The 17,379-nt window shown below is 45.4% G+C and overlaps 1 protein-coding gene across 3 annotated transcripts in view; it reads right to left on the bottom strand.

Annotated features, from left to right (window-relative positions):
• Positions 1 to 17,379, bottom strand: part of DEPTOR (DEP domain containing MTOR interacting protein) — a 943,485-nt gene that overhangs the window by 452,725 nt on the left and 473,381 nt on the right. For all 3 annotated transcript variants that reach the window (XM_069621557.1, XM_069621555.1, XM_069621556.1), the window contains exon 5: positions 2,634 to 2,812. In XM_069621557.1, the coding sequence (XP_069477658.1) occupies positions 2,634 to 2,812 (179 nt within the window). The remainder of the gene's footprint in view (positions 1 to 2,633; positions 2,813 to 17,379) is intronic.

Genomic DNA, 17,379 nt, shown 5'->3' with positions numbered 1-17,379 from the left:
CTCGGCAAATGATAAATCAATGCAAGAAACCCTCATCGACAAAGTTAAGAACCTATCGAACCAGGGAAAGGCAATTGACCTCAAATTCGGTCGTTACTCCATAATTCCAGTAAGGGACTTCTACAAAAAGAAGGTCATCCCTACTGTAACCTATGGTACAGATGCTATGCCTAATCTACCCGCAGAATTGTGGCCCAAATTGGAGGCGCTATTCTGGAGGAAAATACTGGGTCTCCCGAAATCGACACCGATAGCGCCGCTCAGGAGAGAACTTGGCTTGCTATCCTTGAGTACCTCGGTGGCGTTGAACAGCGTCCTACTATACAGGAAATGCATCACGCCAGGGAGCCCATACGTTTATCGCCTGATAAATCAGGAATTGGAAATGAAATCATGTAACTCATTGCTGAGATGGGAATCCACCATGCTGGCCCTCCTACATTCAGCCGACAGTTGTAAGGAAGAGTTGATAGCCAACCCAGTCAAAACCTCCAAAAAAATCAAAGAGTGGGACTGGATTCAAACTATAGAATCAGCTAATAAATACAAACTTACCAGCCATCTTCCACCGTTCTTTAAAAAACAGGACACATTGCAAACATACCTTAAACGGTTTCCTAGTAGAGCAACTCGGCTCTACTTTTTGAGAATCCGTTTAAATCTCCTGGAGACAAATGAGATCTTGGCAATAAGAGGCAGATCAAACACAAGTCAATGCCGTTACTGTAAATCCCCAACAGAAAAAGAAACGATTCGTCACCTCCTGTTGAATTGCCCTAAGACTCGAGAGATTCGGGGTATCTATTTGAAGAACTGCATCTCCGATTTCACAGCAACCGATGAGGAGACCTGTTGGAACAAGTTGATTGCAGGCGACAAACAGGGCTGGGCCTTGGCTACTGTAAACATCATGCAATACATCATTAACTCTAAATGTTCCGTAGAAGCTTAGCCTTTAACCGCCCGCCTGTAGATCGCGCAAATATAGACCAGTCACAAGCCAGAGCTCCCCCCATGCAGGTTTTCACCGGCTCGCCAAGACATCAGACGAATCATTAACAGCTGTTCGCCTCGTCCCTCTTTGAGACTTGAGACCTTCCGGAAATCAGATACTAAACATTGGAAACATTGGAGGGGAATTTCAGCTATTTATTCTTCGTTTTGTAAAAAAATCCGAAGGGATTAAACACAAATAAAAAAAAATAAAAAAAATCTCTACCCGACCAGGCGGTGAAGCGGAAAAGAGAAGCCTTTTCATGTTCACACCATTTGTAAAAACTGTGAAAACAGTTGAATCAAAAAAATAAATAAATAAATAAATAAATAAGGGTATCTTCATTGACGGGACTCATTCTTAGCTGTTTTTTTTACTCCTTCATCATTGCCATCCACTGATCTAAGGAAACTGGGGGCCACACCATTGGTTAAGTCAGCTCTATTTCACTATGAAACCTGGAATGCTTCTTCTACTTAAAGACCCTGACTAGGCTGAGGAGGAAGAGAACTCCTGTCAATTAATAGCACTGTAGTTCTTTTGCTCTACATCCACAAGAGAGAGTAGCACAAACAGACGTTTGTAGCAGATGCACAAATCAAGGCACTTGAAGGGAGAACGATGGGCTTGGATACAGCCACAGTCAGTATCCTTCAGCACACACGCGTTAGTGTGGCAAAGCAGGTCCTTCTAACATGCACAGAGGATGCCATTACTGGAGGCTTCTCTCAGGTGCTCTCACTCTGCCTTTGACTTACCACTCCACCCCCTCATCAACTATATTTGCCTCACAGGTGCAGACTATTCCCACAGAATCCAAGTTACTTGCCACCACAGTGCCTGCATAGTAACCAAGAAGTCTATCCACAATATAGACAAGACAGGACAGCATGGGGCAGGGGCTGGGTTTATTTGTAGACTCTTCATGGGGAGGCACTTGTGAAAGATTATACAATATGTTTAAGATACACTGGAGTGTATGTTTCAGCAGGAGGTAGAATCACCTTGCAGGGCTAGAACTGAGGTACAAAAAAGAACGATATGGCATACACTACTTACCATAATTGTATTTCTGATGCTTGTATCTGCTTCAATTCATATGCTTTACAAAGGCCAACATCTAGTGGTTGGCGCAGAGTATTGCACAATACATTTTCGAAGTTCAAAAAGGGACATCTACCAGGCGTGTTTGTAATCTTATCCCTAGTCTGACGTTGACTGTACCCATGATCCCTCATGTGTCGATGTCCCTCGGATTATATTTACAGGTACTGTAACTCTAATAGAAAACCTAATGTCATAACCATAATTGCCATCACTAGGAATTACAAAACAAGATATTCTAATCTCAGAATTGGCTCTCATTTGGTGGATTCAACTCTCCTTTTACCTCCCGTTTCAGTAACAAATGCGGTGCTCCTGCCATAACAATGCAAAATATTCTTCTACAGCAGTACATTTATATGAAAAGTTCAAATCGGACCAGTATTTTTCAATCAGAAAACGTTGATTGCATCTTTAAAAGGTTTAGAGCTGTGGTAAGTCTTGCATTATATGTCGTACTGAAATTGGGGCACGTATTTAGTCATGGTGCAAGGCTTTACTGGTGTAAAGGACATAGAGTAATTCGGCCCCTTACCATGCTGCATGATTCCATGCTCTAGCAACCTCTGGCTCAGCTGCTCGGCTTCGCTTCTTGTGGTGACCTCTCCTTCTTGGATCAACCAATCGATTAAGTCAGACGCCATGAAGGTGCGCTCATACTTGATGCCTTCTTCTTCCCTAGGCTGTAAGAGCGTGCTCTCTGAATTCATCAGCCTGGCAGGGAGGAACAGAGGCATATACCATAAGTTTACCAAATATTCCTGTCAAGGATTTCTGCCAGAAAGCAGCAAAAAACAGATCAGTGCCAAGCAAACCCTTCCCACTTCTATGACTTTTACAGCATGTGCAATAACAGAAATTAGACCGGTTAAGTTACACAAACCTTGTATTCCGTCAGACCTAAGCAGAGTGCACTAGTGCCTGGAAGCCCAGTGAAAGCAGATGAGCACCTAGTCCCTAAGTAAGGTGGGCTAGGATCAACAGTCAGAACCATTGAAGAGATCTCTTAGAGTGACTGGGGAAGTAGATGCTACAAGGCCAAAAGTCATATTTCAGGTAGAGGTTGGTGCAAGAGCTATTGGTGGTAGTCACTTGAGTTAGGAATCTTGTAATTTGGCAGAATGTCCAGAAGCCTTTAGTGTTAGAGCCATTACCCTTAGTACCCAGATTGCAGGCTACTGCATCCAAAGAATTCAGCAAAGAAGTCTGTGCAGGGACACAAATGGAGGCAGGCAGAGCATTTTGCAAGGGAGTGAAACATGCAGAATTCTTCTGAAATCATCCACGCCCACCAAAGCAGATTTCTAAGGATTTCACTTCACTTTTCCGGTGATGGTTCAAGGGCTGAGATGGAACAGGATTGCATTTGGTTGACATCTGATTGGCTGGTAAAAAGGGCATTTTTGGCCAATCAGGGACTACAGGCTGTTCTGATTCCCTCATTAGCCAAAATATTCTCTGTGCCCTGACTACCCAACATTATAGCCTCTCTGAAAGGGTGGTATATCAGCTATTCCGCCCAATCAGACATCCTCAGGTGTCCACGCCGAACACACAAGGGTAAAGCTATCTCTTTTCGACTACTTTGTTCTGTGGTGTGATGTGCGGCTTACAAGACAACCTCTAAGTCCAACAGTGCAGTCCTCATCGGGACAGGTTCCGTCTTTGGTCCAGGGAAAGTGTACTCTTCTCAGCTTTTGTAATCACCTGCTGCTACTTAGTATTTTTGCAAGTAATCGATGTATGACCTGACTGATCTGATCCAATGTTGGAAAGCTGTGGCTGGACCCCCCTAGAGCAGACTGCGTTCTAAAGAGAAATGAGGTCCTGGCAGGACCAATCCTAGGAATTAGGAATTCAGAAGACATGTATGTTAAGTGTGTGGCTCCCGAATTTGCAAATCTAGGGATCTCATCTGAAGTAAGGACATAGGAAGTGACATCTCCGAAGATTATGTCACAAGAAGTGACATAACAGTGTTTGATTTACACAAGGATATCATGCAAAATTACATTACAAGAAGTGGAATCACATCAGAGTATACCATTAAAACAGATTGCATGATAACAGTGCATTACAAGATTAAATACTGTTGCAAAGACAATACTCGTTTAAGAAAAACATATCTGTACAATGTTCCTTTATCTGCTATCTCCGGCTGCTGAGCTGTTTGCGCATCATTATGCCTTCTATGAGGATTACATTTCCCAGGCTTTTTTGGTTTTTAGCAATACAATGATGTGGGTAATTCTGTTTCTGAAAGGGAGGCCTTTGCATTCCTGACAGCTGTTGGAACATTAAGATTAAACAGGCAGAAGTGTTTTTTTAATCGTGCACAGCTCAGTTTATTATGATAATAAATCTGCACCCCAGCTGCATAGTAGCATGGTAAACTGTCAATATAAGCCTTTGCTAGTACTTTCATCTATCGTAGGTAATTCACGCATGACAGAGCATGGCGTGAATTACCTTCTGGCCTCTGTGTATTCACAAGAACCATGTTGGACCCTGTCCAGGTAGCTGCCCATTTGATCCCTGTGAGGAAGGCCGACACGTCCCTGCAATGCACAGGAACCCTCTCGCCGGAGGTCCCCTAGAAAACCAGTGCTTCAAAGAGGGCCCTGACATGACAAGGGCTTTCTCACACCGCAGTGCCGATTTCTGGAGTTCTTTGAAGTAGGCAGACAGGGAAGGGGGAGTAGGGGTGCTATAGTAGCCCAAACAAAAGAAGATGTTCACCATCTCGGATTCGACTAGAGCTCCCTAAACGTATTGCCCTCTGTGCAGTTCCTGCAAACAAAGCACTCTGGGTAAGATATCAGAAGGCACAGGTCACTTGTTAGAGCAGCTCATTAGACCCCTGAGAACATGCTTGTTTTGCCTTTATATGGAGAGGTACCCTGCCCTTAGTAGATTCTTCTTTGGAACACATTTGTGGAAGGATTTGCTGGAACCTGATTGGGAGAACAGTTTACTCCAAAGTCATCTGCCAGAGATGTGAGAACCGGGAGCTCCAATGAAGAGGAAAGATCTTCTCCCTAAGCTTTCTCAGAGAACACTGGGGGTGACTGGCTAGCAGGACAAGGCCTGTGAAGCTATGGCACTGGTACCCAGGGTTTATGGTCTTTCCATCGAAGGAAATGCATCGAAATGCAAATCCACCTATGGAAATCCATTGAATGCCATTGCATTGAAATCTTTTACATGTGAAAGTGCATTTCCATCTAAACCAGTCCATTGAATATATAAATGGACAGGTTTAGATGAAAATGCACTTTAAAATGTAAAAAATAGCATTTCGATGCAATTTTTTGTAACGTAAAACATTACATGGAGCTGTCCAGTGCTGAAACTGTGGAACTGGCCAGCTCCTTGTAACGTTTTAAAGTTTATTGTATATTGGGGGGGTTCCGCCCAGGCTCCCCAACCCCCACGCACACCCCCCAACCCTAACCCAACCCCAACCCTAACCCTAATCTAACCCTAGCCCCAAACCTAATCCCTAACCCTAACCCCAAACCCAACCCTAACCCTAAATCTATCCCTAATCTAACCCTTAATCGAACCCTAAATCTAACCCTTGTCCCTAATCTAACCCTACCCCTAACCCCAATTATCCATTGAAATTAACCATCGAAAATTATTCAATGAATATGCTTTTCGATGGAAAGGCAACTCAATAATTTTCGATGGAAAGGTATTTGATGAATAGGTTTTAGATGGAAAGACCAGATACCGTACCCAGGAACCTGTTTACTGGAGGTGGCAGAACCCGGTAAGTGTGTTCTACAACTCTTCAGGGCTGGAAAGCACCGAAAATTACTTACTTTGCCCTGGGGCTTTAGACTGAGTCTAAAAGCAACCACAGAACCAAGGAAGTGACCCCCTGGATCCCTCTGCATCTTCGAACGGCCTTGGCACCGGTATGGACACCTTCAACCCTTTCCAAGCTGCTGCACGGGAAACACCAGAGACACCACCAACCTGACAATCCACCACCTCCACATCAATGAGTTTTGCTCGACACCTTCACTGAAGCTCAGCCATCTCCACATCTGAGATCCACCAAGCCTTCTAGTGTCCCCAACTCAACGCTGCTGCCTGGTCACCAGCCTCCTCGAGCTCAAAGCCATTGCCGCTGCTGTACCTAGGCACTGTGTTGAGCCAGCCAAGCCTGCTTGCTGCTAAAGGCCAGTCTCGGCTTCTCCATGACTGAGGCCATTACGTCTTCAAACGCTGCTGACCTGACATCACCTGCTGTCCCCAGCATCTTCATGCCGCAAGCCATCACTACTGCTCTACAGCACTGCATAGTTGGAACATGACACCGCCGTTGCTTTTTGGAACCCTAGTCCTGTGCCAAAAGAACCCAGACACCCACACTGATAAGCCTGACTGAAAAGTCTGTGTCAACACTGCTGAACCCCAAACACAACAACTTAATGTATTTGGAAGAGGTCCAGTACACCTGCATCTCCGAACTGCTTCAACTCCAGTTTTGGGACTTTCAATGCTGTCCTAGCTGCTGCCAGAAACCGCCAGAGTCACCTCGAACCTCGGCCGCCTCCATATCTCTGCATCTGAGGAGACCCATGAGCCTTCTAGCATCCTGAACTAGACCCGGCGCATGGTAACCAGCCGTTTTGACCTCCAAGCCGTTTCTGTACCCAAACACTGTGTTGTACCATTCCAACCTGTTAGTTTAGCCCCTCAACAATGCCCTGCTCCGGCCCTGAAAGCATCCTGATTTCCTGCCAAAGAGCCTCACCCGACACTGTTGAGCCCCAAAGACAAGAACATAAGGTATTTAAAAAGAGGCCCTATCTCCCTGGTCCACCTTACAGTGCCCTTCTTTGCTTTCATTGCCTTTTTAAAACTTTGAAATGTAATGCTATTGCATGTGTATGCCCATCCGCAGGAGTGATAAGCGGGAAAAAGGGAAGCAGAGCTGGTGAACAGCACAGCTTCTTTATCAATCTGCTGCACGCAACCTTCCTTAACACGTCTCTCCTCCCTTCCAGGTCTCTGCTCCTCAGGCTCCCACTGATCGCATTCCTCTGAAAGTTGCGTGTAGGTGATCCATGGAGAGAGTGAAGCGTGTAGAGGCAGGGCGTGACAGATGCAAAAATCTATTCCCTGAACCCCTTTCTTCACACAGAGTGCACGTTCATTCAAAAGTATTCATTCTAGGTGTCTGCTTTACGGGGTGGGTCTTTAGTGTTTTCTATTCGTTGGGTGCATGCTTAGTCTTCATCGAAGTTCCTAGTTTCATAGAACTTTGGTTGGGCATTCTTTTATTTTGGTACCACCTCTTAGGAAGAAAGATCACTTTTCATCACCTATTGCAGCCGCCTCTATTTATTTCCTGCTTCTCTGGCTTTGTGAGTTGATTTACTCCCAGCCAGGCTTAAACCCACCTCTGACTGAGAGTGGGACTCTCTGTTTTGGGCTCTTTCTTGAGAGTCCTTATGACTCCTAAGGCAGGGGTACGCCAAAGGTACCCCTTAGTCTCCCAGAGAGTGCACCATCTCTCTGTTAGTTATGTCACTACGTTGGTTGTAGCTTGTTTTGCGTATATTAATTGATTCCACTTGGTGGCCTCCATTTTACCTGGCCCCCTTCATCAAGATGGAGGTTGTAGTTGTTACCTTGAAGACCTTAGGGGGCAAATTACTATCCCTCTTTCTGTGTGTGCCAGGAGGTGACCATCATCGGCCACTGGGTGTGTGTTTCACAGGGGTGGGATGTAGCCAGCCTGATACAAGATAGCAGTCTGGGAGAGGGTAGATTAATTTATTTGTGCCACAGACTCTTCCATAATGCTTGTGTATGATTGGAGGGATGGTATGGCGTTGACTGACATTGCCTACCATTGACTAACCACCCTTATGTTTGAGTTATGCTAGGTGTATGATTGGGTACAGTGTTCACTCCCTGGTTCTCGAGGGGGGATACAACCAGACCCCCTTGCCCGCTTACATTGCCGATCAAGGAAGGACCAAAGTTCTGCACCAACACCATTTGGTGTCCTGAACATTTCCTCTACCGGAAAAACTCTTGCTCTCCAAAGAAGACCAAAAGGAACCAACAGCAGTGTTCCTTTCCACTGATCTGGTGTGACAACGAGAACACAGGCCCCGCTCAAAGGCCTCACCTTCCTAAAGCTCCTGACAGTGCCTGCATCACCGTACCCAGAAGTGGGTGCTCCTTTGCTGCTAGAACTCTGAAGACTTGCCAAGATGAACTGACCTGAGAATCTTCTTCGCAGGACCACAGGCAAGCAACCTGGTTCCATGTCCTCTCACCTTGGAAGCTCCAGAGTCTGTGCTGCCTCTATTCCTGCGTTCGCACCACTGAACTCACTTTCCCGATCCATCTTCAGTGGCTAACCCCTCACTGGTGTGTTTTCCTGAGCCTTTTTTCACCATCCACTCTTCCTTGGGGTCTCGTCAAGCTGACCTCATCCTCAAAAGCCGGATCCCGGGCTCGAGGATGACATGGGAGCTCAGCGGCACTGATAACCATGGCCCACAGCTACCTCTCATGTCTGATCCTCTCGCTCCGACCCGGACTTGGGAATTTCAGAATCTCTACTAATGATCCTTCCCAGCGGACTACTGGTCCTATCTACCTCAGTGTGTCATCACAGGAGCCCTCAGTTGTTACTGAAGAATGAGCACATCAACCGCCTCTGGAAACCGCCAATCACATCCTGCAGAACTGCTTACCCTGTCCTAGATTATTGCTGCCCTGACCTCTGTCACCATTGGTCAACAATTTCTTTGCTTCATTCTTCATTCCTAGCCCTCTTCTTCATCTCCGCCAACCCTTAGGGCTCTCCTGCTAAATAGACTCTTGGGGGCACGTTCAGACTGAGGTAAATCTCTCCCGCCGAAGACCGCCCCTATTTGGAATACTGGTCCCTCTTGCTCGCTGAGAACTTACTTGCCTACCTGAATCTGAAAGCCTTTACATGCCTATTATTTGTTGTTTGTCTCGCAAGAAAGACTTTTGTATTGAAATCGTATTCAAAAGAGATGCTTACGTGTTACACTTTGTTCTCTCTGTTTTACAAAGTTTTACTTCCCCTGTTAGTGTATTGTTTTCTGGTTGCCTTGTCTTAACATAAAGATTATATTTTGTATAGATTATAGTGAATGGAACCTCTCTTATTTGGTAAGAACGAAAAGTGTTTGTTGGACGTGTGAACCACCCCACTTCATCTTCTTTTGAGTTAGGCCTGGACTGCTCTGCCACAAATACCAGTCGGAGAGCCTGATGAGCATGATGCAATCACTAGTAGTAGCCGAGTCAGGAAGATGTACCTGAGGACCCTCATCACAAGACCTTGAGGACAATCTCCCGAGCACCACCCTGGTAGTGTTGTTTGGATTGCTTCTGCAGCAGCTCACCAACCTGCCCCCCACCTGAAGAGTACAGCCTGCCTTCAGTCCACATTACCAAAGGAGGGGAAGGAGATATATCTGTCAGGCTGTGCCCTTTTCACCTTTATGAACGGGTCCATGGCTTCTTAGTAGTAGTGTAGGGCTGAGTAGGTACTTTAGCCACTACTCATCCCTGTACTTCTGCAGAGCAGGAGTCGTTTCGTCACAGTATCCCAATGTGACAAAGTTATGTAGTATTAGTTATAAAACTGCCAATATCTCAGTCGGCTTTGCAGGGATTAGCAGGTAATCGTTTTAAACATCCTAATTGCAGAAGCCTTTCAACCATGGGGAGCATTGGTATGTACTGATGCATATTGCTCAAGCATTTGGAAAAAATCCTTCTTCCCATCAACATATTTTAAACTGAATCTCTTCTATGGTGCCCTATATTGGCATTAGTGAGATTGCATGGTTTGTGCAGGATCACAAAGTTCGTACATACGGGATTGTTGCCTAGTCTGTAGTGTAGTATAGAGACCACATATTTTACCTAGCTGTAAATGTTCAGTAGTGTACAATTCTTTATAAATGTCTTTCAACTCAAATGTCAATATGGTATACTGTATTTCACACAGCTGACTTGCAAATTACACCAATCACATGGTACCAAACTGCCAATGTACCAGAGATCCCAACTGAAAAATGTTAAACAATTCATTTATTTCTTCCTCAGTAAAAGCCTTAACAGATGACAACAAAATACTTTTTACATGATCAGTTATGTACTTATCCTGAAACGATGGTATCGAGGGCAATATGTATAATCACACAATTGCAGATGTTTCTCCCAGCTCTGGCAGGGGAAGAGGCATCTGGCAGGAGTCTACAGCAGATCATCCCTGCCCCCTGCCGCCATAAGAAGGCAGGGAAAAAGAGCATCACCCTTAAGAAACAACCACAAGCCGTACTGTGAGGACACATGAGAGCGTCATGCAGCTGCCTAATCCTAGCCTCAATACAGGGGCCAAGGTCTCCTGGGTGCTGCAGCTTAATGGACATAAACAGACTTAAGGTTCAAAATGTGTCCCCCCTCCCACAATAGACAGTAAGGGCAGAACAACGATGTGCCCCCCCGCCACAATAGACAGTAAGGGCAGAACATCGTTCCTGAGCATAGAATACAAAGGCAGCATTTCAGGTAGGCTATGGCCTCAAAGTACTGCTAAAAAACGAGAAAATTTAAAGATCAAAATAATTAACAACATTGGTTCAACCGTTCAAGCAGGACAAAGTGAGATCAGGGCCTGCCTCCTGCTATTAACATCGCACCTTAATTCACTTATTCCTGAGCTGATCACGATTAGGGGGTTCCCATCCGTCAGGCATATCTTGGGAGGAATTACGGCCAGCGTGACAATGTCTGTACCTACAAAACACATTTTAACAAAGGTGCATGAGGCGTGTCTCTGATTTGCCCTGGTTCACACATACCATAAACTGGGCCGGCAAGCTCAGTGCAAGACAGAATAGCAGCAGCATCTAAAAAAAGAAAGCAGTAGGTGGATCTCTCGAAATTCTAGTGCATCCGATCCCTCCTTTAAAATCCAGCCTGCAACATCATAAAAGAAACACCAAATTAAAAAGTATGGGTACAAGCTTGCAGCTCTGTCAGACTCCCAGTTTCCTTGGAAATTCCTTGCCAAAACCCCATTAGTTCCAAATCTAATCCCTGCTAGGTTGCTGCGACATCCAGGGTCTGCTACATGTGGCTCACAACTACAAATACCAGGATCAATCCCCACTGACTGCTGCAAACGGCTGATGGGAGCTGTAGTCCAAAACCTCTGGAGAGACAGTGGTGGCTGACCCCATAAACAGCCTTGTCTGGCTGAATCGAAAGCGGCTTTAAGTTCTATGAACCCCAGATACAAACGACTCGTGTACAGCTTGCTATATTTTATATAAAGCAAGGCCAAACACTGGCCCTGCTCAACAGCGCCAGATGTACAGTGAAACCCTCCTTGAATGCAGTTAATATTCCCCGCCACCCTTCCCCCAATCAAGAATTTGCGAAAGCATCATTTTCCCAAAGACCTTACAAATGGCAGCTATTACAGAAAATGGCCCGTAATTAGCTGGATTGGAATGATCTGCTCTCCTGGAAAGGGAAATGGGTCCAGCAACTTTACAAGATGCAGGAACAAGGTCGGAAGCTGGCAGATGCAATGCAGAAATTAAGAATCAAAGGGGCTCAGACTGCTAGGAGAAAGCCCAATGTGCCAATCCCCGCCCCCCGTCCCCCAACTATCCTGAGAGCCCCAATAGGCTAGTATGTGGAATCCACCTCAAGTACTTTTTGGAGGGAAGACTGGGGGATCGAAAAACATGTTGCTAAAGATTAGGCAGGGTTAACAATCCCAGTCCAGTTTTCATCTGCAACTATATAGTTCCCTGGTAAAGAATTGTAGAATCGGTGAGACAGGCGACCTGATTCATATTACCAGTCACTATTGAGTAGTAACTGCACTCTTCCCAAATTATCTTTGCTCATACCTGCGTATATTTGAAAGCAAAAACCCTACCTGGGTTGGAAGATCACAACTACCACGAGACCAAGCCATGGGTCTTTCCGTGAACTGACAGCACGGAACAGGCCTCAGCAGAAGCACTGCTATATCACCCGGGCAAGCATGGACAGGCAGAAGAGAGGTGGCATCAGGAAAACTCACATCACCATCCCCAAAGACCTAAACCGCTACGTGCCATAAAGGAAGGGGCATAGGTAGTCTTCCCCTTAGCCGGACAGCAGTGAACAGAAATCTCTCACACACTCATACTAAACCTCAGCAAAGCTGGCCAGACAGGTGAAGGGAAAGGTCTACATGCAGCCGCCTCCCCTGGCAGGACTATTCAATCCATGGACCTCACAGGCCCATACCACGAAACCCTTAACACAGTCAAGATATGCCTGTAAGTGCCAGAGGGTCATGTAAATGGCAGAGGTGGGCTTTACCAAACCCAACATAACATTGATGAATTACGTGAGTCACACTTACTCTCAGAAAAAGCCCTGAATAGGTCCTGATATATAGGGCCTGATATATTAGTAGCACCTGGAACCTACAGGAATACATACTTACGTGTGAAAGAAAATAACTTACATTTTAAATAGATCACTTCTAAGTTTAATGGCACTCGATTTAGCAACTGCGCATAGATGAAGGCAAGGGCTGAGTCAGTCCTTCCAGGATTCAAACCTGAGTTAGCAGGTCACACGCAGATAATTGGGGCAGGCGCTTAACTTGCAGAGCTATCTTGAGGGCCATCAGAGAATAAATATATATGAACTGAATGATCTTGTTTCAAAATGGACTAAATTGCAAAAATGGTCGGCTACATTGTGAGTGTACTGATACAGGGGGAAAAAGCCAGCAAAATGGCAGTAACGGGATTACCACCACTTTGCACCATTTTCGTGCACCGCCATAACACGTGTTTTGTAGGAGAAGTGGAGGGTTTATCTCCCGCGTACAGCTGTACATAAATCCTCCACTTCACCTCCAAAAATGGCCAGATTTGCCATGGTGGAATGGACTCCAAAAATGCAGATTAAGCCCACCTTCCTACCACTCATAATCCTGTGGTAAAAACCTTAGGCAGCAGAAAAGTCCCCTTCAGTCGCAAACAAACTCAAACTTTCCAAACTAGCCGCACTCTACAAAAAAGAAATGTATATGTCTAAACAAACCTCCTTTGACTCTCGCATATCCCAAGCAAAATCCAACATGAAAGAACTCTTCTCTATCCTCAAAGAAGTAGAAACCCCCATAGTACCCGCTGACACCTGTACCAAAGATAAAAACTGGTGCTCAGAAATTGCCTTAGCAAATAAGATCACGAACCTCCAAAGTAAAATCTCCAGCAAAAAAGCTTCTCTTAATGTCACTCTCCCTCCAGAAATTCAGGACAAGCTCACGCCCACAGATACCGCCCGCTTCAAGTTCTCCAAAGTCAATACACTTGAAGTTGAAAAAATCATCCTGTCCTTGAAACCATCCAATTGCCAGGGAGATCTGTGCCCAACACAGCTTATCAAAGTCTCTGCCCGTGACCTCTCCCCTTTCATTACGAAACTGATCAACGCCTCCTTCGCCACTGGCTCCATCGCCACCAACTTAAAACAATCTTGGGTACGCCCACTACTGAAAAGACCTTGACCCCGCCACACCCACAAATTATCGACCCATAACGACTGTTTCCTTCCTACTAAAAATCCTGGACAAGGTTGCCTATGTACAAATACAGAAGCACTTGGAATATCACCACCTCTTAGGATCCAGACAATCAGGGTTCCATCCTCAACACAGGACTGAAACTGCACTCATTCACTTAAAAGCCCAGATCGACACGCTCAGAGACAATGGACAAGCTGCCCTAATCCTCCTCCTCGACTTATCTGCAGCTTTCGATTTGGTTGATCATTCTGTCCTATGTTCACACCTCCACTCTTCAGCGCACTTCTCTACTGAGGCCATCACCTGGACCACATCATTCCTTAATGGCAGAACCATGAGGGTCTTCTCCCCCACTGCTGCAGCAGACCCTGTGCCCATCACATGTGGCGTGCCACAGGGCTCTTGTGTCTCCCCCACCCTGTACAACATATTTACCAAGCCCCTTTTCGATGATTTGGATCATCTTGGTATCACCTACACTAACTATGCAGATGATACCCAGATTCTCCTTCTGCTTTCTGGAGATTATGGAAAGGATTTGGCCTTGCTAAATAGGGTATACATCATCATCCAGGCATGGATGGCCACTCATGGACTATGCCTGAATGATGATAAAACAGAGCTTATCATCCTAGGTACCACATCCAGCCTAAGGAAACTGGGCCCGGCCTAAAATTCTTTTATGATTGACGGGAACAACATCACAGTCGGACAGGAGGTCAAAACATTGGGATTCTACTTGGATTCCAATTTTTCCTTCAAAAGACAAGTGAGCTCCCTAGCATCCTCCACGGCATACACATGCAAATTAATCCGCGCGGCCAAACCATTTCTGTCTGACACTAGCTGCCTTACACTCGCTAGAGCCCTCATATTGTCCCGCCTCGACTACTGTAACGCCCTCTACCTGGGATCGTCCAAGGCCACCACCAGAAAGATACAAACTCTCCAGAACAACGCTCTCAGAGCAGCTCTGGGCATCTCTAGAAGAGAACATATTACAGGAATCAGCCAACAGAACAACTGTCTTTCCACTAAAGATAAAAATTCTTTTAAAAACAGCATCACTCACCCACAAATCTCTTAACAATGCTGCCCCAACATACCTGATCAATAGATTCCACAGACAGTCCTTGTTAAGACCCGTTAGAACTGCATATAAAGATTGCCTATCCGTTCCCAACTACAAACGTGCCACCATAGGGAGAAACAGCTTCCCGGTGAAAGCAGCCAAACTGTGGAACTCCCAACCTCCAAATCTCAGAATGGACCTGCCCTACCAGAACTTCTGTTCTAAGGTAGTTTCATGGCTGCAAACGGAGGCCCACTAGAACAACTAAATGCCGCGCTACCCGCACACACTGTAACTACGTGTGCTTACCTGTTTACATGTATATAATGCCTGTCTGCCTCACTGCTGCTTTGTATATAACATTGGTTTACTTCATTGTCCTTATGTATATTCTATGAGGACTGTAACTAAGCTTAGAAAATTCTTGTAAATGCTGCACCCTGATACCTTTGGGTACGCTCGCGCATTATAAATAATGAAACAAACAAACAAACAAATCAACGGACCGAGTGGCATAACAGTAAACAATTCTGGTGGTAATTCCATGGGTTTATTGCTGAATTACAGCCAAACCTGGAACGAGGGCCAGTGCCTGGCCTGACACCCGTGGAACTTCTTCAGCATAATTTTTCAAAACTGTTTTTTGCATCTGCAGTGGATCTCCAATAAGTGTGTAAAAGCGCCTCTCGGGGTCTGTAATTGCAATTGGTTATTTATAACACACTTAATACCCAGAGGTTTCCAAGCGTGGAGCCGGCGATTGAACCTGTGTTGCTCTGCATCGTCTTACTTCCAAAGTGAGGGCGTTGCCCCTGAGCTAGCCACCCGGCCTTCGTTACGGGTACACATCTCTCATACAGAAGAGCTGTTGACTTGGCAGGTACCCACCAAAGAAGAAGGCCAGGAACATCGGAACTCCTAGTTCTGGACTTGGGTACAGAGAGATTAGTGACCCAGAGAAGCTCCCACATGCATCTGATCTGAAAAGAGCGTAACCAACGATGGCATCGAGAGCTGCCTTTTCCCTCCTGAATCCTCCCACTGCAAGGATTTATCAACGGCAGCTCAAGTCAATCCAATCAAAGGCTGCAAAGCCCTTCCAGCAGGCCCGGCTCTAGCAGGAGGGCCCGGGGGGCCAGGCTCCCCCAAGGCCACCCTCTGACCCCCCCTAGAGAGTATGCCATGCCAGAGGGACCTGAGGGAATATGGGTGTGAGGGTGGATTTCACTCTGCACATGCAGCAGCAACCTCAGAGAAATCATTTTGAGAGGCGGTTGGCCAGGATTTTTTTTAATGCCCAAGACAATGATGTATGCCCTACAGCCATGAAATGACCAGGGAGATGGAGGGCCATTCACACCTATGAGTGAGGTAGCATACATATTCAGGCTGGCTGTCTACAACTATTTTATCAAACCTAAAATCACAGTTTTGCTTTCTTAATTTAAAGCATGTTTATCTTTTGTGGGAATATAGCGGTTTTTCGCATCATGCTTAATAAAATGTTTAATTATATCAAACAATAAATGACAGATGATGTTGCTTGACCACAGATTTCTGCAGAAGGTGCATCATCTGACTGGGGACATTACAAATTACATTCAAAGTATTTATTCTGCTGCATTAACTACTTGAATATAAGTAAACAGATAAGGCTGATAGTAACACAAATGTAATTATTTAGTGTAGTAAAATAAAAAGTGATAGATGCAAGACTTTGAATTAAACATTACCACTACTGCTGCTTTGCGCAACATTCCATGCCATAATTCTCTAGTATGTCTGTGCCATTACAGAAGGGGACAAGCCATTATCAAATGACTCTTGGTGCTGCCACCAAAAGGTGTGGTCCAATCTCAATTGCTCGGCCATGACACCTCTGCACTGGAACACAGCAACCACATGCATTTTTAGGCCTTGTGGCCTAGCAGCTTGGGAAGGGCTTCCCGCATTGGTGAATGGGCCAAGGCTGATTTGCAAACATGCCAGTGGTTATAATTGATTCAGACTTTTTCCTATTAGATTGAAGCCAGAACTCATGCAGTGGAACACAGATAGGATGGAGATACAATGTAAGGAGAAACGCACATCCTATTGTTGTATTTGGTCATTTATAGACCCAATGACTAGCCATGGCTTTGTAAGAGCCCGTGGCATCACCACCAACTACCTGCCTCTCGCCACCAAAACGTAACCTTTCTGGAACTCTTTGAGAAAGCTCTATCACAATGTAACACCAAATGTGTTGCTATGTAGGACCTGCCAGTGTTATATCTAAGCATTCTTTTAGTGTTTAACTACTTAATTGCTACTGTAAATGTGCTCCTGTTATGATAAAAAACCTCTTAATGTGTGTCTTCAGCCAGTTGATTTCATAAGCAATATCTTTGTCAATGCCTATGCCTGAGTACTGTCTTAAACAAGCAATTGCAAAGCCAACAGTTTTTGCTTGTCTATAAGTATTAGACATTTGCCAGGCAATGCCATCATATGGCCAGGTACTCGCACCATTTTCCAGCTGTTCCCTTCATATGGCCAGGTGGTTCCCTTATGGCAGTGCTTCGCAAATGCCTGTCCATGCCTAAT

This window comes from Ambystoma mexicanum, chromosome 5q (assembly GCF_040938575.1).
Source record: "Ambystoma mexicanum isolate Mex_15411 chromosome 5q, UKY_AmexF1_1, whole genome shotgun sequence".
In the NCBI taxonomy this organism is placed as follows: domain Eukaryota; kingdom Metazoa; phylum Chordata; class Amphibia; order Caudata; family Ambystomatidae; genus Ambystoma; species Ambystoma mexicanum.
Note: the sequence above shows the minus strand (reverse complement) of the source record. Positions and strands in the feature narration are given on the sequence as shown.